Raw genomic sequence first — 23,236 nt, 5'->3', positions numbered from 1 at the left:
TTTAATTTTTTTTAAAGAAAACTATATAAACAAGTATTTAAAATAATAAAAATAATTATATATTGTATAAATATTAAGAAAATACTGTAATTTTTGAAAAAATAGAGGAACTTAAAAATAAATTTTTCCTTTTTTGGTGGAGTTAAATAAATTGGTGCCATCGGTTTCCAAAGTTGCCCGCCCTTTTTTTTTAAAATTTTAAATATATTAAGAAAAACTTTTTTTTTGTCTTTACCTATTAAAAAATATTTTGAAATTTTAATACTTCAAAATTTTTTAATATGTTCAAAATTTTAATATATTTTGACATATTGAGTATATTAAAATTTTAAAATTGGTTATACTTAATATTTTCTTTAACATATTTAAAATTTTAATATATTTAAAATTTTTTAAGTTTTTTAAAAATTTAAATATATTAAAATTTTTTTTCTCTTTACCTATTAAAATAATATTAAATATATTAAAATTTTAAAATATATTTTAAAAATATATTGAACATATTAAAATTTTAAAATTGGTTATACTTAACATTTTTTAATATATTTAATTTTTTAAAAATATATTAAAATTTTAAAATTGGTTATACTTAACCTTTTTAATATATTTAATTTTTAATATATTTCATTTTTTTAAAATTTTAAATATATTAAGAAAATCTTTTTTATCTTTACCTATTAAAAATATATATTAAGTATATTCAAATTTTAAGTGGTTTTATATTTTATTTAATTAAAAATTTTGTTTCTAAAATTTTAAAGCTAATATTTCATTTAATATTTGATTTTTTCTCATGACTTGAGCACCCAAAATGTACAGTGATAACATTTCTGATACTGATTACCTATAATGTATTAGTGCATATTTTTCAATGAGATCATCTTCTAGATATAAGGAACAATACAGAAACAAGATTTCACTTTTTCATTAGCTTATACTTACTTAGTACCGAGTATTTTCTAGAATTATTAGCACACCACATGAGAATCTATAGAAGTGGACACACACTCTTAATTATAACACTATGATAAAGGCGCATAAATTATTTGATGGAAATATTACAAAATCAAGTTGAAATTAGGCATATTATGCTTACCTCTGTATACAGTCTTTACCTGTTAATGTTATTTTAGTGTTACAAGAGGGGCTAAATTCAAAATGCAAAGGAAGTAGGAGAATGAGATGTCTAATAATTATACTCATCAAACATTTAACTAATCAGTTTGCCGTAACTTATTAAATTCAGATACTGCCATTTGAGTATTAATTCCAATAACTTGTTTATGAGTCTGTAATTCTAGAGAATTCATATACATAATCTCACTTTAAGTAATCGGGTTTGAGTAAAGATGTTCACAGGTTAAGCCGGGCTCATATATGATATCGAAACAATGCTTAAGTTGGTTTCTTTTAAAGAAAATTATTAAACAAAAACCAATATAAATAATAAAAAATTTTATAAATTTCCTATTACTACTTATAGACTCTTAAACGTGTGAATTAAAAAATAATTTGTATTTATTTGTGCTCAAACTCACATTCTCTTGTTGTTGCCACATGTAATAAAAAAATTTAAATTATAAAAATGGGTTAATTCATTTAAAGGAAAAAGTTGTGTAAAACAAAGAACCAATCCGCATGTAATTTAAAGATAGACAAAATAGAACTTAAGAGTGAGGTATGTTATGATACAATAAGGGCTTTAAGCCTTAATTAAAATCCAACATTTAGTAGATTACCGATGTTTGAAAGAGGGGAAAAAAGCAATTTGAGTAGATTCATCCTCCCATTCTACCTCTTTCCACCATCCCTCGTCTCCTTCAATGACGAGCCTTCGTCCTTTTGCACTATTGGAGTTTAGTGGGAACTTCTTCAGCATTGGGCAATTTAAAATTGTGATTCTCTTCAGCTGCGGAAAAAGTAGAGCATGTCCGTATATTGTCTTCATTGTGGGCAGATTATTTAGATGCAAAAACTCTAGCTTAGAAAACAAGTTTGAATTTCCTTTTAGCTCAGCGACTTCACTAAGTTTTTCCTCACTGATTATTTCTTCTAAACCTTGGCAATCACGTATAAATAGTTGTTCCAAATGTGGAGCAAAAATTATCCAATTACTCGCATCCCTCAATTGATTGCAATCGAATAGGTATACAGATCGAAGGCTATGGAAGCATCCTACACCTTCAATTATGTTACTTTCGATCTTCACTTCTTCAATAGCCATATAACCCGAAAATTCTAAGCTATATAAAGGTTGCAGATTTGCTAAAGCCAAAATATTCAATGACCTTGAATCTCTAAAACCTTAAAGGCTTACATGTTCAATGGCACAGCTAATGAACTTGTTGAAACCCCAAGTCTTTTTCTAACTCCAAAGTGCTTGTAAAAGTAATGGTCAACACATTCAAATAGTTTAAATGCTTCATTTCCTCCAAAACCAATGAACATTGATAGCAACACCCCTCCATTTTCAGTACCTGCAACTTAGAGAAACTGGATATCAATTGTGGGATTATTCTCAGACTTGTTTTTTTTTTTTTGTAAATTTTGCTTAAGTTTGTTTATATTTGTAAACGGTTAATTTTAAATTTACTTAAGTTTGCTTTTACTTTTAAATATATTTGATCATACTGAGATATTTATGTATGATAAACCATTAATTTTATTATTGTGACTAAAATATTAATTGATTTTTTATGTGAATTTTAATAAATAATGGATAAAGTTAATTTTCTCACAATTTTTTTCCAAAATTTAAGCTCCTATAATTCTGTTTATCTTTAATTTTCTATTTAATAATTTGATTGCTTTGTTAAATTTATAAAAATAGTAAGTTGGTTTCTTTTTAAAAAAATTATTTAAAAAAATAATAACATTTAGTTAAGGATAATACGTGTTTAAGTGTACTTGAACTTATATTTTTTTCCTTGACATGATAGCAATATTAATTAAGTTAAAACTTGAGACGAGATGAAATTAAAAGGTTGGTATACATTTAATTCTCCCCCAATTTTTTTATTATATATATATATTTAAATTTGAAATACTCTAATCTAATCTAATCATATAACCATATCTCAACATTGAAACATCATTAAAAAATATGTTAATATGTGTACTTGCATGATCTCAGATTCATAAACAATTTTAAAATGATAATAATTTGTATTAATGAGTTTTAATATAAAAATATTGAAATTTATATTATGTCACTGTTATTTTATTATAATATAATTCTCAATATTTAGTATCTAATGTTACATGATAATTTTTTTTATTGATAACATGTTTAATAAATGAAAATAAATTATATTTTATTAACTTATTAAAACTTAAATATTTAATTTTTTAAAATTTCAAATTCCAAATTCCAAATTTATACTTAACACATTTTTCTTTCCTATAAAGAATTATCTCATATTTAAATATACAGAAGTACAAACTAAAACAACATTTATAAGAAAAATTTTAAATTTTACTATAGTTATGGAAATTTTTAGTTATAAAATTAAAAGAAAATGATATGATATGTCGAAAGTTATACTTGTTATAACTTGTTTATGAGACTGTGATTCTATAGAATTCATACACACAATCTCACTTTGAGTATAAGTAGTCATAGATCAATTCAGTGCTCAAATCTTACAAGTTTTTGCTTGTTGATATTTGTAAATGGTTAATTTTAAACTTATTTAAGTCTAATTTTGTTTATAATGAGATATTAAGATGGAACATTATGTATGATCAACAATTATAACTAAAACATTTAAATTTTTAATAGATATATGTAAGAAGTCTAGTTTTATTTATTTTTAAAATTAATAATAAAAAGATAAAAAGATAAATATAAATAAGCAATTAAATAGCTATTGATTTTTCAAATGAAAAAGAGTTAATTTTCTCACCCTTTTTTCCAAAAGTTAAGTTTGTCTTTAATTTTCTATTTAATAATTTGGTTGCTGAAACTATTAAGTTGGTTACTTTTAAAGAAAATTATTTAAAACTAATAATATCACCAATTCATTTAAATATTAGATATGAATAATAATTTTTTTTTAAAAATTATATGTGAATTTTGGTAGTAGCATTCAATAATCATAAAAATTTTAAAATGTTAGTAGTTTGTATTAATGAATTTTAATATACAAATATTGAAATATTCTAGCATTTATATTATGTCACTCAATATAATTTCCAATATTTAGTATCTAATTTTACATGATTTATTGATATTATGCTTATGAAACACCTCTTCTTATGATAACATGCATTTTGAATAAAAGTAAATTATATTTAAACTTAAATTTTCTCTTTTTAAAATTCCTAATTTATAATAAACATATTTATAGTATACTTTCCTATAACAAAAATTATCTCATTTTTAAATATACAGAATAGAAAAATTTTAATTTTACTATAATTATCAAAAATTTTAGTTATAGAATTAAAAGAAAATGAAGTGATGTGTTGAGAGTTATACTTTATAACATAATATATTCTCAAACTCAAACATTTTACTTTTATAAAGAAAAAGTCTTAGTGTAAAATACAAAATCAAACTACATGTAATTTAGGGATAAACAAAATAGAACTTGTAATGACACATGTTATGATACAATAATAGTTTTAAGACTTAATTTCTAACTTTTTTTAGATTAAAAAGGTCTGAAAGAGGGGAGAAAAGCAATTTTAGTGGATTCATCCTCCCATTCTACATCTTTCCAACATCCCTCCTCTCCAAAAATGACCAGCCTCTGTCCTTTTGCACTATTGGAGTTTAGTGGGAGCTTCTTTAACATTGGGCATCGTCTAATGTATATTTCCTTCAGCTGTGGGAAAGGCAAAGCATGCTGGTATATAGTCTTTAGTTTGGGTAAACCCCATAGATGCAAAATCTCTAGCTTAGAAAACAAGTTTGAATTTCCTTTTAGCTCAGCGACTTCACCAAGTTTTTCTTCACTGATGATTTCTTCTAAACCTTTGCAATCCAATATATATAGTTCTTCCAAATGTGGAGCAAAAGTTACCCAACTCACATCCCTCAAATGATTGCATTCGTCTAGGATTACAGTTCGAAGGCTATGGAAGCATCCTGCACCTTCAGTTATGTTACGTTCGATCTTCACTTCCTCTAGATCCCAACACCTCGAGAGTGTTAAAGTACATAGATGCTGCAGTTTTGCTAAAGCCATAATAGTCAATGATCTTGAATCTCTGAAATCTTCAAGGCTTACAACTTCAATGGCACAGCTAAAGAACTTGTTGAACCTCGAAGCTTTTTCCAACTCCGAAGCGCTTCTAAAAGTAATGGTCAACACATTCAAATGTTTTAAATGCTCCATTTCCTCCAAAACCAATAAACATCCATAGCCACATCTCACCATTTTCAGTACTTGCAACTTGGAAAAACTGGATATCAATTGTTGTGGGATCATTTCTAGATCGCGTGTCCACTCCAGATTCAAATATTTCAGCTTTGCTAGGGCCTTCAATTCGACTGGCAACTTTCTTATTCCTGTACCTGACAAATTGAGATGTTCTAGTGAAACCAACTTTGCAATTCCAACCGGCAATTCTTCCAAATTCCAATTGGAGGACAAGTCTAGAACCCTTAGCATCGGCATAGAATTAAAGAAATCATCCATGATTACCTTCAAATCATTGCTGCCAAGAAACAAAGTTTGGAGTTTGGGACATTCCAGTATCTCAGTTAGATTTTCAATTTGATTACTCATCAGCGACATTCTTGTTACCTCTTCCCACTTTTTAGCTTTCGGTTGTTCCTTTAACTGAACACCTGATTTTACAAAAAACTTCTCCTTCTCAGATTCACCAGCAATCCACAAAGCCATGTCGCGAATCACATCGTGCATCTTTATACGATGATTACCTTGTTTCTCCAATAAGCATGCGTCAATAAGAGAACCTATAATGAAATGTCCCTGGTTTCTGGCACTGCTCAAATTGGTATGCTCGTCCAAAAATCCTTCCCCGATCCAAAAATCTACTAGTTTGTCTTTGTCAATGAAATAATCTTCTGGATATAAAGAACAATACAAGAAAGAAGATCTGAACCTTTCATCAGGTAAACAGTCATAACTGAATTTTAACTTGGGATACATCTCTTTCCCTACCCCTGGCAACACAGAAGCTGCTGATTGCCTTAAAACTTCTATGGCATATTCCCATTCTCGAAGGGTCTTCTTGGATGCCATGGCTCGCCCAATTGTAATGAGAGCGAGAGGTAGTCCTGCACACTCTTCAACCACCGCTTCAGCTAACTTGCAAATATCTGGATGCATTCGAAGGGTTTCTGATCCAACCTTCTTCTCGAATAGTTTGAAAGCTTCTCCTGGTGGTAAACATTCCACTCCGATATTATTATCCATGTTCGGTTGCATTTGACAGCACACGTCAACACGACGAGTTGTGAAAATGACTTTAGAGCCATTTCCTTGTGTTGGAAGAGGTACCCCAGCTCTTGTGAGATCAAACCGTTCCCATATATCATCTAACAACAATGCAAACTTCTTTTTACGTAAGACGTTGAAGATGTCCGCGGCTTTCTCATCAATAGATTTCCAACCATTATTAGAAATGCCTATTCTTTCGGCAATCTGCTCCTGGACTCTCTCAATTGGCAGATCTTGCGATGCAACTGCCCAAATGACATGGTAATCATGGGTAGTATCATGGAATTTGTTATTGATTTGGTTTAGGAGGGTTGTCTTGCCAACCCCTCCTAAGCCATATATGCCAATAATTCCCACTTGTTCCTTTTGAAGACAGCTCCAAACCTTGTTCAAATAGAACTCTAAACCCACAGTTGGCTCACTAGGTCTTTCAGTTGATGAAGGAGGTGGTGGCTTGCTGGCCACATCACTGAAATCTCCATTCTCCTTCTGGTCTTTCACCTCTTGGAGTTTTTTGGCAATTTGCTTCCCGAACTTGATGCTGGACCTAGGATGAGTGGAGCAACAACCTCCCATACATAGATTATCAACATGCTGAGAACTTTGGAAAATCAGTTGATCAGCATCGTTTATCAGAGTTTCAGCCCTCGAAAGCCAACCCTCAACTTGGTTTAGCCGCTTAAGCCGCTGCTCATCTTCAGCAATTCTGACCCTGCTCATCAGATCACTCCTGAGCTCCTTCAGTCCTGCTACTTCAGTTTGTAAAGCATGGAGGTTATCTTCGAGGTTGCATATATAACTTGCCTGTCCAGTCGCACAATCCGAGCAACGGGTAATGATGGGATCGAGTGAAAGTGAGATTGAGAAGATATTACCCATACCTGGTTTTGATTGTAGAAGAGTGAGTTCAACAATCTGGAAATAGAAGCAAGGAATAAATCAAAGATGCTTACGGAGTTCTATGAAAGTTTGAGACTACAAAGAGGAGAAAAACAAAGACAAACTGTTGGAAGTTCACATGCATTTTGATACCAAAAAAAAAAAGAGATAGTGAATATGATGATAATTACAGTAAAGTGTGTAAAATCATTGACTTGGTGGGAAGACTTGTATTGCACACAGCTCTCTTTTATCTCACTTTATTTGGTTTTGACACAATGGGCCCATTGTAAGGCATCTTTTGTGTGCAGTGGATACCATATGCAATTTATTATTCTATTTTACAACTTGAGCAACATTAATACAACATATTTTAATTTATTCATATTAGGTGTAAAGTTAGTCCATTATCAAAATCAGGCAAGTTGGGAGCTGCCTCTTTCTTTAAAGGGTTCCACTTCAACAAAGATAAAGGAACCTCAATTATTAAGATCCCATCAGAAAAGAAAGACTAAGATGAGCATGTTGGGTAGAAACTCACAACTTGCTTTGCCCTGCATTAGCTTCCCACAGCATTCATGTATGAGATATTCACAAGCACTATCGTTGCCACTTAAACAAACATCAGCAAAAAACAGAAAACAGTGGAAGATCAAGGTAACTGAATTCATGACCATATATGCCAATGGAAGAATTCAGAAATTGTTTCAGGGGTTATCATAATCCAATTAAAGACATGGAATCCATATAAAAAATTGTGCTTACACATCTTTGTGAGTATGTAATTATTAAGTAGTACAGCCACCAACTTATTGCAAAATTAATGCCCTCTCCAATCATCTGGTTCTCAACCTTCAAAGCAGGTGTCTAGATTCAAAATGCAGAGGAGGTAAGTTGAGCACTATAGACAAAATAAAAAAGATATGAGGATTTTCGCTCATGAGCTTGATGTTATGATTAAACCATAACTAATTGCATATCCTAATTGTGGGATGAAAATTTTGGTCAGATAGTTTTCAGGGACAGTTGCTGTCCTCTTCCAACATGGGCAATAATTGAGGTTGTGGTAAGTAAATGTAGTAGTGAATATTGTGGAGTGCCACTCAACTTTAATATTCATATTTTAATTCAACACATTATCTATTTGAAACATAGTTAAATTATTAATTTAAAATTTAAAATAAATGGGCACAATTTGTTGATTAAAAAATATGATAAAAATATATCACAATTTGTTGATTAAAAAATGTACGAAGATTTAAAATTATTACCAATTATAATTAAAATACTATATTTTTAAATCTTTTAAAAAGATTTATATTTATAAATATGTTTTCAGAAAAAAAATAGTTTTTTTCCAGAATTGTTTTAAATTAAAAAAAAACTATATAAAAAAGTATTTAAAATAATAAAAATAATTATATATTGTATTAAATTTAAGTGGTTTTATATTTTATTTAATTAAAAAATTTTGTTTCTAAAATTTTAAAGTAAATATTTATTTAAAGATTTAATATATCATTTAGTATTCGATTTTTTCTCATGATTTTAGTACTAAAAAATTACAGTGTTAACTTTTTTCATGATTTACTAATTACCTACAATGTATTAATGCATCTTTTTTAAAGAGATCATCTTCTGGATATAAAGAACAATATACAAACAAGATTTCACTTTTTCATCAGCTTATACCCATCTAGTACCGAGTATTTCCCAAAATTATCAGCACACCACACAAGAGAATCAGCAGAAGTAGACATACACTCTTAATTATGACACTATGACGCATAAATTATTTGATGGAAATATTACAAAATCAAGTTGAAACTGTGTATAGTATGCTTACCTCTGTACACAATCTTTACCTGTTAATGTTATTTTAGTGTTACAAGAGGGGCTCAATTCAAAATGCAAAGGAAGTAGGAGAAGGAGATGTCTAATAATTATACTCATCAAATATTTAACTAATTAGTTTGCTGTAACTTATTAAATTCAGAGACTGCCATTTGAGTATTAATTGCAATAACTTATTTATGAGTCTATAATTATAGAGAATTCATATACATAATCTCACTTTTAGTAATCAGATTTGAGTAAAGATATTTACAGATTAAGCCGGGCTCATATATGATATCGAAACAATACTATAAGTTAGTTTCTTTTAAAGAAAATTATTAAGCAAAAAACAATATAAATAATAAAAAAATTTATACATTTCCTATTACTACTTATAGACTCTTAAATGTGTGAATAAAAGAATAATTTGTATTTATTTGTGCTCAAACTCATGTCCTCTTGTTGTTGCCACAATAAGTTGTATAATAATAAATTTTTTTATTATATATATATTTAAATTTGAAACACCCTAATCTAATCATTTAATCATATTTCAACATTGAAACATCATTAAAAAATATGTTAATTTTTGTACTTGCATGATATCAGATTCATAAAAAATTCTAAAATGTTAATAATTTGTATTAATGAGTTTTAATATAAAAATATTAAAAATTATATTATGTCACCGTTATTTTATTATAATATAATTCTAAATATTTAGTATTTAATAAGTTTTTTTTATTGATAACATGTATAATAAATGAAAATAAATTATATTTTATTAACTTATTAAAACTTAAATTTTTAATTTTTTAAATTTCCAAATTCCAAATTTATACAGAAATACAAACTAAAACAACTTTTATAAGAAAAATTTTAATTTTACTATAATTATGGAAATTTTTAGTTATAAAATTAAAAGAAAATGATGTGATATGTTGAAAGTTATATTTCAAATTTTAATTCATTAACATAATATATTTTCAAATTCATACTAAAGAAAAAAAGTCTGTGTGTAAAACACAGAACCAAGCTACATGTAATCTAAGGATAGGCAAAATAGAACTTACAATGAGGTATGTTATGATACAATCAAGGCTTTAAGCCTTAATTAATATCCAACATTTCTTAGAATACATGAGGTTTGAAAGAAGGGAGAAAAGCAATTCGAGTGGATTCATCCTTCCATTCTACATTTTTCCACCATCCCTCCTCTCCTTCAATGACTAGTCTCTGTCCTTTTGTACTATTGGAGTTTAGTGGGAGCTTCTTCAACATTCCGCATTTTACTATTATGATTTTCTTCAGCTGTGGGAAAGGCAGAGCATGATGGTATATAGTCTTTAGTTTGGCCAGATTATGTAGACACAAAATCTCGAGCTTAGAAAATAAGTTTGAATTTCCTTTTAGCTCAGCGACTTCACCAAGTTTTTCTTCACTGATGATTTCTTCTAAACCATTGTATTCAGTTATCCTTAGTACTTCCAAATGTGGAGCCAAGGTTACCCAACTCACATCCCTCAAATGATTGCATTCGTCTAGGATTACAGATCGAAGGCTATGGAAGCATCCTACACCTTTAATTATGTTACGTTCGATCTTCACTTTCTCTAGATCCATACACCTCGAGAGTGTTAAAGTACATAGATGCTGCAGATTTGCTAAAGCCATAATAGTCAATGATCTTGAATGTCTAAAATTTACTAGACTTACAGCTTCAATGGCACAGCTAAAGGACTTGTTGAACCTCGAAGCTCTTTCCAACTCCGAAGCGCTTCTAAAACTAATGGTCAACACATTCAAATATTTTAAATGCTCCATTTCCTTTAAAACCAATAAACATCCATAGCTACATCCCTCCATTTTCAGGACTTGCAACTTGGAGAAACTGGATATCAATTGTTGTGGGATTATTTCTAGATACGGTGTCCACTCCAGATTCAAATATTTCAGCTTTGCTAGGGTCTTCAATTCGACTGGCAACTTTCTTATTCCTGTAAATGACAGATTGAGATGTTCCAGTGAAACCAACTTTGCAATTCCTACTGGCAATTCTTCCAACTTCATATTATGGGACAAATCCAGAACCCTTAGCATCGGCATGAAATTAAAGAAATCATCCATGATTACCTTCAAATCATTGCTGCCAAGAAACAAAGTTTGGAGATTGGGACATTCCAATATTTCAGTTAGATTTTTAATTTGATTATCCATCAGTGACATTCTTGTTACCTCTTCCCACTTTTTAGCTTTTGGTTGCTCCTTTAACTGAACACCTGATTTTACAAAAAAATTCTTCTTCTCAGATTCACCAGCAATCCACAAAGCCATGTCGCGAATCACATCGTGCATCTTTACACGGTGATTATCTTCTTTCTCCAATAAGCATGCGTCAATAAGAGAACCTATAATGAAATGTCCCTGGTTTCTGGCACTGCTCAAATTTGTATGCTCGTCCAAAAGTCCTTCCCCGATCTAACAATCTACTAGTTCATCTTTTTCGATGAGATGATCTTCTGGATATAAAGAACAATACAAGAAACAAGATCTCAACCTTTCATCAGGTAAACAGTCATAACTGAATTTTAACTTGAGATACATCTCTTTCCCTACCCCTGGGAACACAGAGGCTGCTGATTGCCTTAAAACTTCAATAGCATATTCCCATTCTCGAGAGGTCTTCTTGGATGCCATGGCTCGCCCAATTGTAATGAGAGCGAGAGGTAGTCCTGCACACTCTTCAACCACCGCTTCAGCTATGTTGTGAATATCCGGATGCATTTGAAGGGTTTCTGACCCAACCTTCTCCTCGAACAGTTTGAAAGCTTCTCCTGATGGTAAACATGCCACTCTGATATTATTATCCATGTTCGGTTGCATTTGACAGCACACGTCAAGACGACGAGTTGTGAAAATGACTTTACAGTCATTGTCCAGTGTTGGAATAGGTATCCCAGCTCTTGTGAGATCAAACCATTCCCATATATCATCCAACAACAATGCAAACCTCCTATTATATAATCTACTGCATATGTCTCCAGCTTTCTCATCAAGGCTCTTAGATTTCCAACGTTCATTGGAAAGGCCTATTCTTTTGGCAATCTCATCCTGGACTTTCTCAATTGGCCGATCTTGCGATGCAACTGCCCAAATGACAAGGTAATCATGGGTAGTATCATGGAATTTGTTATTGATTTGGTTTAGGAGGGTTGTCTTGCCAACCCCTCCTAAGCCATATATGCCACTGATTCCCACTAGTTCGTTTTTGTTGGAACAATGGCAGCAGCAAACATTAAAACAAAGTTGCAACACAGTGTTTGCAAGACTGAAGCAAGAAGAATCGAGGCAAAGCAAAGCAAAAATTTGGTCAAAAAATCAAAATACTCAGCAATGTTGTGACTGAACATGAACATTTTTCATTCAACTTGAAATATATAAAAGAGTTACATTATACATTGACAGTTACCTAATGTATTTAACTGCCCCAACTAATACAAACCTAATCACTAGCCAAAAAATAATCAAACATAGCTGACCAATCAGCCATTACATCAAAAGATCTTGTCACTAACTTAAGTTTAACTAGCATTACAAACAAACTAAAGTTGAACTGAACCAAATTACATCAAAACAAAGCAGCAAAGTTGGTTGCTTCATTCGGTTCAAAAACCATTCGTGCGCACCAAGCAAAATGAGCTAAGCTCGATAGCTGCTGGTCTTGACAGTAGCAAGCTTTTGGCTCCATGTTGCATTGCAGTCCAGCTTTCAACACTCCTCCTTGGACTGTATGCAACACATTCCAATTGCACTTCTCAAAGATTCAAATCGAGCAGCCCCTAAGGGCTTGGTCATTATGTCAGCCAATTGTGCTCCTGAGCTGCAATGCACAAGGCTGACTTCCTTTGCTTGTTCAGCCTCTCTAACAAAATGCAATTTGATCTTGAAATGCTTAGTCTTGCCATGGAACACAGGGTTCTTGGCTATTGCAACTGCAGACTGATTGTCCACCCAGATTTCAGTTGCTTCATCTTGTGTTTCATTAAGATCATAAAGCAGCTTTCTTAGCCAAATGGCCTGATTAACTGCTCCTGCTGCAGCAATGTACTCTGCTTCAGCTGTGGACTGAGCAACAATTTGTTGCTTCTTAGAACTCCAGCAAAACATGCCCGATCCAAGTGTGAAGAAGTATCCAGAGGTACTCTTCATGTCATCGAGAGATCCTGCCCAGTCGCTGTCAGAGTAGCCTTCTAGTTTCAGTTGGTTCTGACTTTCAAACATTACACCAAAACTAGCAGTGCCCTTGATATATCTAAGGATCCTCTTTGCTGCCTTCAAATGTGCCTCATTGCAACAATGCATAAATCTCGATAACAGGCTGACACCAAACATGATATCTGGCCTGGTTACTGTTAGATACAACAGACAACCAACTAGGCTTCGATAGTGCCTCTCATCAACCCTCTGCTGATCACCACTGCTAGTCAACTTTTCTCCTTGAGCCACAGGTGTGCTGACTGCTTTACAGTTATGCATGCAAAATTTGTCTAGGATCTTCAAAGCAAATGAGTGTTGGCTGATGAAGATACCTCGATCAGATTGGTGCACTTCCATGCCAAGGAAGTAAGTCATGATCCCCAAATCTGTCATCTCAAACACTTGCTGCATTTGGACCTTGAACTGATCAATGAGCTCGATTTTGCTCCCTGTCACAAGCAAATCATCCATATACAAGGAGACTATCAGCAAGGTTTCATGTTCTGACCTTTTAACATATAGAGTAGGCTCACTAAGGCTCTTTACAAATCCAAGTTTGGTCAAATAGGCATCAACTCTGTCATACTAGGCCCTTGGTGCCTGTTTCAGGCCATAGAGGGCCTTTCTCAACTTATACACTTTGTCTTCATGTCCAACAACTTCAAAACCTTTAGGTTGCTCGATGAAGATCTCCTCCTTGAGAAAACCATTCAGGAATGCTGATTTGACATCCAATTGGTGAACTCTCCACTGCTTCTGAGCTGCTAAAGCAAACAGCAGCTTAATTGTATCCAGTCTTGCCACTGGAGCAAAAGTTTCTAGGTAGTCAACACCATACTGCTGACTGTAGCCCTTCACCACAAGCCTGGCCTTGTGCTTGTTCAGTAAGCCATCAGCATTGTACTTGGCCCGATACACCCATTTAACTCCTATGACCCTCTTGTGTTCTGGTCTGCTCACCAACTCCCAAGTCTGATTTTGTTGATCATTTCCAACTCAGCTTCCATAGCTTTCATCCAGCTTCTGTTTTTAGCAGCCTCTTCAAAGTCTGAGGGCTCAATCACAGCAACATTGCACCTCTGATAAACATCAACCAAAGTTCTGGTGCCCCTCACTGGTATATCATCGACAGCATCATTACTTGGTCCTTCTTCTGCAGGTTCAGCAACCAAGTCTAACTGGTCCAATTCAGACAAGTCAGCCACAACACCATTCCAATTCCACACCTTTTCCTCATCAAACTTAACATCCCTGCTGACTAAAACCTTCTTTGCTGTAGGATCATACACTCTATAGCCCTTCTTGTTGCTGCTGTAGCCAACAAAGATTCCTGGAGTTGCTCTGCTCTCAAGCTTGGTCCTTTTCTCTACTGGAATAAGTGCATAACATACACAGCCAAACACTTTTAAGTGTGTTACCACAGGTTTGACTCCATGCCAAGCCTCAAAGGAGTCTTATCCTTGACTGCTCTAGTTGGCAGTCTGTTGAGCAGATACACTGAGGTGTTGACTGCCTCAGCCCAAAACTGACTTGGAAGCTTGCCTTGAAACAAGAGGCACCTGGCCATGTTCAGTACAGTCCTATTCTTTCTCTCACAGACTCCATTCTGTTGAGGAGTATAGACTGTTGTGAGCTGATGGTGAATCCCAGCACTGTCACAAAGCTTCTGAAATCTCTCAGACACATATTCAGATCCATTATCAGTCCTCAAGGCTCTAATTTTGCAGCCTGACTGATTTTCAGCATAAGCCTTGAATTTGCAGAAGGCTTCAAACACTTCTAACTTTTGCTTCAAGAAGTAGACCCAGCACAACCTTGTTAAATCATCTATAAACAAGGCAAAGTACCTGTTTTCACTGATTGAAGGTGTTCTCATAGGGCCACAAACATCAGAGTGCACTAATTCGAGCTTGTCTTGAGCTCTCCAAGCACTGTCAGCATGAAAAGGCAGTCTAGCCTGCTTACCAAGCTGACAAACCTCACAAACATTCCCACTAGCTTCAATTTTTGAAATGTCATCAACCAGATTCAGCCTATGTAATAGATCGATGGATCTAAAATTTGCATGACCTAGTCTCCTATGCCACAAGTCAGTGCTTTCAACAAGGCTGGTGTATGCCTTTCTTTCTATTTGGCTAACATCCAGCATGAAGCACCTATCAGTCATAGAGACTGTGACTAACTCCAGACCATTCATGTCTTGAACAATACAGCAACCATCCTTAAAAACCAATGTATAGCCCTTTTCAACTAATTGGCCTACACTAAGCAAATTCTGGTCTAAGTCAGGTACAAAAAACACATCTGAGATCAGCTTGTTTCCTGAACCAGTGCTAATCAACACACTGCCCTTGCCTTTAGCCTCAATCAGCCTACCATCTCCAATTCTAATCCTCGAGTGGAAGCTTCTGTCTAGGCTTTTGAACAGCTTCTCATCTGCTGCCATATGGTGTGAGCAGCCACTGTCTAGTAGCCAATCATTGCTGGCCTTGGTTGTGCCAACAAAACAAGTTGCTGTGAACACTTGCTCCTCCTGAGCTTAAATGTCCTCAGCAGGTCTAGCTTGTTGCAGAGCAGCCTCCCTTGGTTTGCCCTTGCACACCTTCTCCACATGGCCAAACTGCTTGCATTTTTTACACTGAATATCTGGCCTAAACCAGCAATACTTTTCTGAATGTGTTGTCTTCTTGCAATGAAAACATGGTGGGAACACCCTTTTTGCTTCATCTCTTCCTGACTTGACCCTTCTATTGTGCCAAGGCTTCTTGCCTTTTGCACTCACACTCGAGCCTTCACTGGCTTTAGCCTGGAAGGCAGCTTCAGGATTCTCCTCCTGCCTATTTGCCCTCCTTTGCTCAAGTGCATACAGGGAGTTTATCAGCTCAGACAAAGAAATGGCTGATAAGTCCCTCGAGTCCTCAAGTGAAGAGATTTTAGACTCAAATTTCTCAGGGAGAGTTGTAATAACCTTTTCAACAACTCTGCTCTCTGTGAAGTCCACTCCGAGGAGCCTAATGCTGTTGACAATGGCCATTATCCTGTCTGAGTATTGCTTGATGGTCTCAGACTCCTTCATCCTCAAATTTTCAAAGTCTCTCCCGAGGTTGATCACTTGCTGTTGCCTTGTCTTATCAGTCCCCATGAACTCCTCCTTCAGCTTCTCCCAAGCCTGCTTTGGTGAGTCACAGGCCATGATGCGAGTAAATATCACATCAGAGACTCCATTTTGCAAGCAGGCCATAGCCTTATGCTTCTTGGCTCGCTCCTCAGTATGTTGCCTCATCTGTGCAATGGTGGGATTGGCTCTCAATGGAGGTGGTTCAGCATCATTCTCGATCACACTCCAAAGATCATGTGCCTGGAGATAAGTCTTCATTTTAACTATCCAAATGTGATAGTTTTCTCCAGTGAACACTGGTGGAGGTGGTGGAGTGAAACTCATTCTGCTAGACTGAATCCAAATGCTTCGACCTTACCAAATTTTGAACTTGCTGTTGGTTTTGATTCGAACACAACAGATTGCATACAAAGGCCCTCAAAGACTCGGGCTCATGATACCATTTGTTGGAACAATGGCAGCAGCAAACATCAAAACAAAGTTGCAACACAGTGTTTGCAAGACTGAAGCAAGAAGAATCGAGGCAAAGCAAAGCAAAAATTTGGTCAAAAAAATCAAAATACTCAGCAATGTTGTGACTGAACATGAACATTTTTCATTCAACTTGAAATATATAAAAGAGTTACATTATACATTGACAGTTACCTAATGTATTTAACTGCCCCAACTAATACAAACCTAATCACTAGCCAAAAAATAATCAAACATAGCTGACCAATCAGCCATTACATCAAAAGATCTTGTCACTAACTTAAGTTTAACTAGCATTACAAACAAACTAAAGTTGAACTGAACCAAATTACATCAAAACAAAGCAGCAAAGTTGGTTGCTTCATTCGGTTCAAAAACCATTCGTGCGCACCAAGCAAAATGAGCTAAGCTCGATAGCTGCTGGTCTTGACAGTAGCAAGCTTTTGGCTCCATGTTGCATTGCAGTCCAGCTTTCAACAGTTTTGAATATAGCTCCAAACCTGATCGACATAGGACTCTAAACCCACAGTTGGCTCAGAAGGTCGTTTATTTGCGGAAGGAATTGGTGGCTTGCAGGCCACATCACTGAAATCTCCTTTCTCCTTCATGTCTTTCACCTCTTGGAGTATTGTGGCGATTTGCTTCCCGAACTTGTGGGTGGACCTGGGATGCTTGGAACAACAACCTCCCATACATAGCTTTTCAACTTGCTGAGGACTTTGGACAATCAGTTGATCGGCATCGGCTATCACACGATTAGCCCTCTGAAGCCAAAGATCAACTTGGGGTAGCCGCCTAAGTTGCTGCTCATCTTCAGCGACCCTGACCCTGCTCATAAGATACGTCCTTATCGCCTTCAATTCTTCCACTTTATTTTTTAAAGCGTGGAGGTTTTCTTCAAGTTTGGATAGAAAAGCAGCCTTTCCAACAGCAGAATCCCAATAACGGGTAATGATGGTATCGAGTGAAAGTGAAATTGAGAAGATATTACCCATACCTGGTTTTGATTTCAGAAGAGTGAGCTGAACAATTTCTGGAAATAGAAGCAAGGAATAAATCAAAGATGCTTACGGAGTTATATGAAATATTGAGAATATTTTGGTAAACAAAAACAGAGAAAGAAAATTCGCAGGTAAACAAAAGACAAACTGTTGGAAGTTCACATGTATTTTGGTACCAAATAATAATTAAAATATAAAATAATCAAAGATGTTTAAAATTTTACATAAATGTTTGCAAAGTTTGTTTATTGAAATGCTTAATATATCATTTAATATTTAAGTTTGATAATTTTTTTAATATGATACTTACATTTTAAAAAAATTATAAATTTTGATAACCAAAAGTTATAATATTATAAAGTTTGAAGTTTTTATAATTTTGTTAATAGAATGAATATTTTAGTAGAATGATCCAATAAAGGAATTCCCATGTTGGACCTATATCTCTCTTTCTCTTTCAAGGGTTCCACTTTCTTTGGTAGCTTTGGGCAGGGCATTATGGGTGGACAGTATGTCCAATTTGGCATGCTGATATTTATGACAGATAAAAGGATTTGTCTTTTGTGTGGAAACCATTCCCCTCATTGGCAACTTGCAATCAACCAGTGAATCTGCAATTTTAGAACCTGAATTTTATTCTAAAGTCTGAATTCCAATTTGGCATGCTGAGGTGTTATGACAGATGAAGGGGAATTCTTGTCTTTTGTGTGGAAACCACTCCCCTCATTGGCAACTTGCAATGTTGAGGAGGACTAAGATCCCATCAAAAGAAGAAAAAGGAATACTAATAGCAGCATGTGTAAGATGTTAGGTAGTAACATCTAACATTACTCTGCCACCTTCCTAGCAATTCATCAGCAAATGAAATCCCTGTTCTAGGAATTTAAAGAGAAGTAAAGAACTAAAGCACCTACAGCCTTGGACATTTTTGTTATCCAAACGGGAGCTAGAGTTCCAAAAAAAGCTTTTCTCACTTACTGATAGGACTGAATCACTAGCATTCATACAAGCACCATTATTGCCACTTAAACAATGATCAGAAAAGGAAACACAAGAGACAGCATTGGAAGACGAAGGCCACAAAATCTAAGACCATCTGTTTAATGATACATATATGACAATAAAATCCTACTTGTTATTTGAATAACTATCGTTATTTGACAACAAAATAGACAGCATTTGTAGTTTACAGAGGTATAAAAAAAAGGAGAAAAGCAATTTGAGTGGATTCATCTTCTCATTCTACATTTTTTCACTACTACTCATCTTCTAAAATGATGAGCGTTTGTCCTTTTGCAGTATCAGAGTTTAGTGGGAGCTTCTTCAGCATTGGGCATTCTACAATTGATATTTTCCTTCGGCTGTGGAAAAGGCAGAGCATGGCAGTATAATGTCAACTGAAGATGAGTTGAGTAAACCTGCTGAAAGTGATGGTGATGAAGATGAGCTGACTAAAGCTGGTTTTCATAGAAAAAAAGATGAAGGTTACAGTTATCTTGATCATGGTCGAAGATATTGAGAGGTAATGTTGGGACTTGGTGCTTTTTACCTGCTAATACAAATGTATGTTGAATGTGTCACTTATGAAATAGGTGTATAAGTCTGAGTGAAGGAAACTGTTGGAAATTGGCCTGCATGCAGCATGTGAAGAAGCCAAAGTTTCAAGAAGCAGCCCGAGCCATGCATGTAGCTGTAAAGAAAAGAAAAGAGATCAAACTGTTGTATTATTACCGGGTGAAGTATGCATCTTGAACCAGAAAAGATGGCCATGCAGCTCATGCAAATTCATGCACGTAAGAATTCATGCACATAAGTTGTCCGGATAAAGTACGTGCAACTGAAGATGTTAATGCTACTGTTTCACCTCAGTTTCATTTTGTTTCTTTTTAACAATGTTTTTTTGTAACTTAGTTCATTTTGAATTATGTTTGGATGACAACTTGATGTAACTTGATGGTCAAAGAGCTGGTTACCAGCTTTGTTCAAGTGTACAAGTTATTTTATCAAGTTTCCATGTAATTAGTGGTATTAGGTAAGCATTGTTTTTTTCTTATTTTTTGATCAGTCAATGATTGATATATGTAATGGCTTTGAGCCAAAGTTTTTTTTTTGAATGAAATCATCAGATTTTACTTCCATTTGCTCCACTTCTCTTTGCCTTCAAAATTCTGTTCTCCATTTCTAGCAGTAGCTCAAAGCTTGAATTCCAAGCATTTTTACTTCATTCTTTATCTAGGTATAATACACTGCTGTTAAAGTCCAGATTGAAGTTCTTACTTCATCTGGTTAAAGTGTGCCAAATCCCCAACAGAAACAACAACAGCAGTCCGAAGGCAAAGAACCAATTGAAGAGATGTCCAAAAAATATAAGCATCAGGATTTAACTAACCAGTTTGCTGTAAGTGATTAAATCTTTGCATGCCTTCTTTGTCTTTTAGCCTTTCTTTGATAATCCTTCTAACTTATTGATAAATGAAGCCTGAAGTCTGTATATAGAAATGCAGTCTACTTGATTGACAGAGGAACCTGTTAATGGTTATGTTTCTGACTTATGGCATGTGGTCTGAAGAAGGGGAATGAAATTATGTTATCTACTAACAGATGTGAATACCATTTTAAGTTTGATTTATAGATGAGAAAATTCCTTTGTTTTATCTTACTCAGGTGAAATTTTACATGGTCGAATTATACAACAAGACACAAAGACTTCAAGTCCTTCCATAAATGCATCAGCTCCTTTCGAAAAGGTAAGTTTGAAGCAAAACCATCATAATGAAATAAGGTAATATTTGAGCTCTGCTCTTTGGGAGAAACGAAAAATAGAGAAAACCAACATGATATACTCTCAGATTCAAACATTTTATTATAAATTACATGTGATTTAAAGATATGTAAATTAGAACTGAGGTATGCTATGATACAGTAATGGCTTTAAGCCTTAATTAATATCTAACATTTCATAGATTACTGAGGTTTGAACGAGGGGAGAAAAACAGCTCGAGTGGATTCATCCTCCCATTCTACATCTTTCCACCATCCCTTTTCTCCTTTAATGATGAGCCTCTGTCCTTTTGCACTATTGGAGTTTAGTGGTGATATTTTCTTCAGCAGTATATTGTCTTCATTTAAGTGGTTTTATATTTTATTTAATTCAAAATTTTGTTATTAAATTTTAAAGCTAATTGTTGAAACCATCCCTCGATTTAAAAAATTTTAGGTTTAAAAAATGAGGGGAATCGACTTTTTGGAAAATAGAAATATGGAGTCGCCACCGATCTTTTTGTTTTAGGTGTGATCGGATCACTTAAAAATTTGGTTATTTTAATAAAAGGTTTGCGATTTACTAAAACAATGACTCTGGTCTACGAAAATTTTAGAAAAATGGGCTCGGGAGTCGATTACGCATGAGGAAAGATTAGCACCCTCACTACGCTCAAAATTGGTACCAAATCAATTAAATACTATCCTTATGTCTAAAAAAAATGTTTTTCGGAATGTGGCTCCTTTTAATAAAAGTTGAATAACCCGAGTTGATTGTCAAAAACCTTTTTGTTTCGACGTCCGAAAAATTTATAATTTGAAAATCACAAAAGGATGCTCAATTATTTAGTCCAATGAAAAATCGAAACCCAGCACAGTAGGGTACGATTCCTCGAATTTCCAAACATTGACCATTGCCTTACCTTATAAAATACGTGTGAAATTCCGAGGAGATATTCGATTATTTTGGACAAATGAAAAAGCGCAACCCAGCACGATAGGGCACGATTTTCAAATCGCCAAACATTGAACATCGTCTTCATTTTTAAGAATGTTTTCAAAAAGCGAATGAAAACCTAAAGGAATATTCGATTGTTTTGACTAAACTAGAAATCACAACCCAGCGCGATAGAGCATGATTCCCGAATCGTCAAACACCGAATATTGCCTTCGTTTTAAAAGATTTTTAGAAAAGCCGAGTGAAATTTTGAAGGGATATTTGATTATTTTAAAAAAATCGGGAAATTGCTACCCAACACGTTAGGGCACGATCTCGCGAATTGCCAAATATCACATATCGCCTTCGTTTTAGAGATTTTAAGAGACACGAGCAAAATTTTAAAATGATATTCGATTATTTTGAACAAATGCGAAATTGCAACCCAACACGTTAGGGCACAATTCCGCGAATTGCCAAACATCAAATCTCATATTCATTTAAGGGATTTTAAAAAGTATGAATGAAATTTCGAAGGGAAATTCGATTATTCTGAGCAAATACGAAATTGCAACCCAACACGTTAGGGCACGATTCCGCGAATCGCCGAACATCAAATTTCGCCTTCATTTTGAAGAATTTTTGGATGAATACTTAAAAACATATTAATTCGATTTGAAATAAGATGACATTAGTCGTAGAAATTGGATTTTATAAAACCACATTTCGAAAAACCAAATGAAAACGATGAGATGGGATAATAGGTGCATATGAGATACCATACTTGATGAATGAGAATATCGATCAACCAAGAAAATGAGCAATTAAATACAATTAGCTTGAAAATATGACTCAACCTCAATTATGTACGGAGAACAATTAATCATGGCAATAATGAATAAAATGCAATGACGGCATACATGACATAATAAAATTATTAGAGGCATAAAATAGAATGCAATTCGAAGAAGCAACATGGTATAAGATTATTGTAAAATAATGTCAAGCTTAATAGACACATGCAATCATTAAAATATATATATCGTAGAATGAATATTTCAAAACACCTAATGTATGAATTGACAGATTTGCATAAAAATAAGAATATATATATATAATTATTGAAATAGATATTAGAAAATGAAAATTTGAATTAAATTGGATGTAAAATGATTTCAGCACAAATTTATTTAAAAGTTGACAAAGTACATGATAATTTTAATAATGCAAAAGAATAATAAAGGTACAAGAAGGGACATAACAAAAAAAAAATATGTACATGCAAGTTTATTATAAAAAAAGAACATGAGATTAATAATAAGGTGTATATAAAATTTTAAAATAGTCTAAAAATTATATATATGCCCTTATATCAAAATATTTAGATAATAGGCTATATGTAAAACACAAAAGCAATATAAAATATATACATACACTCAAAAATAATAATTTTATAAGTATACAAAAAAGAAGTTTCCAAGAATTATTTCATATATATAGAGAATATTTAATAAATCATAAAACGAAAAGTATATTAAAATAAGAAGTCTATTAGGGTAATAAA

General features: G+C 33.6%; 3 protein-coding genes across 3 annotated transcripts; all 3 read right to left on the bottom strand.

Annotated features, from left to right (window-relative positions):
• Nucleotides 1-4,496: 4,496 nt before the first annotated feature.
• On the bottom strand, nucleotides 4,497-7,642 carry LOC107944830 (disease resistance protein SUMM2). Its single transcript, XM_016878665.2, has one exon. The coding sequence runs from the start codon at nucleotides 7,290-7,292 to the stop codon at nucleotides 4,656-4,658; it is 2,637 nt and encodes an 878-aa protein (XP_016734154.2). The 5' UTR covers nucleotides 7,293-7,642; the 3' UTR covers nucleotides 4,497-4,655.
• A 2,617-nt stretch (nucleotides 7,643-10,259) lies between these two features.
• Nucleotides 10,260-11,462, bottom strand: LOC107961051 (probable disease resistance protein At1g12290). Its single transcript, XM_041116502.1, has one exon. The coding sequence runs from the start codon at nucleotides 11,460-11,462 to the stop codon at nucleotides 10,260-10,262; it is 1,203 nt and encodes a 400-aa protein (XP_040972436.1).
• A 144-nt stretch (nucleotides 11,463-11,606) lies between these two features.
• Nucleotides 11,607-13,760, bottom strand: LOC121231078 (uncharacterized). Its single transcript, XM_041116501.1, has 4 exons — nucleotides 13,331-13,760; nucleotides 13,029-13,246; nucleotides 12,668-12,741; nucleotides 11,607-12,456 (listed from the first exon to the last, which is right to left on the bottom strand). Exons 1-4 carry the CDS (start codon nucleotides 13,758-13,760, stop codon nucleotides 11,607-11,609), a joined length of 1,572 nt encoding a protein of 523 aa, XP_040972435.1.
• Nucleotides 13,761-23,236: the final 9,476 nt, after the last annotated feature.

This window comes from Gossypium hirsutum, chromosome A01, assembly GCF_007990345.1.
Source record: "Gossypium hirsutum isolate 1008001.06 chromosome A01, Gossypium_hirsutum_v2.1, whole genome shotgun sequence".
NCBI lineage: Eukaryota > Viridiplantae > Streptophyta > Magnoliopsida > Malvales > Malvaceae > Gossypium > Gossypium hirsutum.
Note: the sequence above shows the minus strand (reverse complement) of the source record. Positions and strands in the feature narration are given on the sequence as shown.

Coding starts and splice junctions, on each gene's coding strand:
- LOC121231078 (XM_041116501.1), bottom strand. CDS start 13,760: ATGACTTACTTCCTTGGCATGGAAGTGCACCAATCTGATCGAGGTATC. Junction 12,742..13,028: donor AGGCTGAACAAGCAAAGGAA/GTCAGCCTTGTG, acceptor AATTTGGTTCAG/TTCAACTTTAGTTTGTTTGT. Junction 12,457..12,667: donor TTTGATGTAATGGCTGATTG/GTCAGCTATGTT, acceptor TTCTTGCTTCAG/TCTTGCAAACACTGTGTTGC.
- LOC107944830 (XM_016878665.2), bottom strand. CDS start 7,292: ATGGGTAATATCTTCTCAATCTCACTTTCACTCGATCCCATCATTACC.
- LOC107961051 (XM_041116502.1), bottom strand. CDS start 11,462: ATGGCTTTGTGGATTGCTGGTGAATCTGAGAAGAAGAATTTTTTTGTA.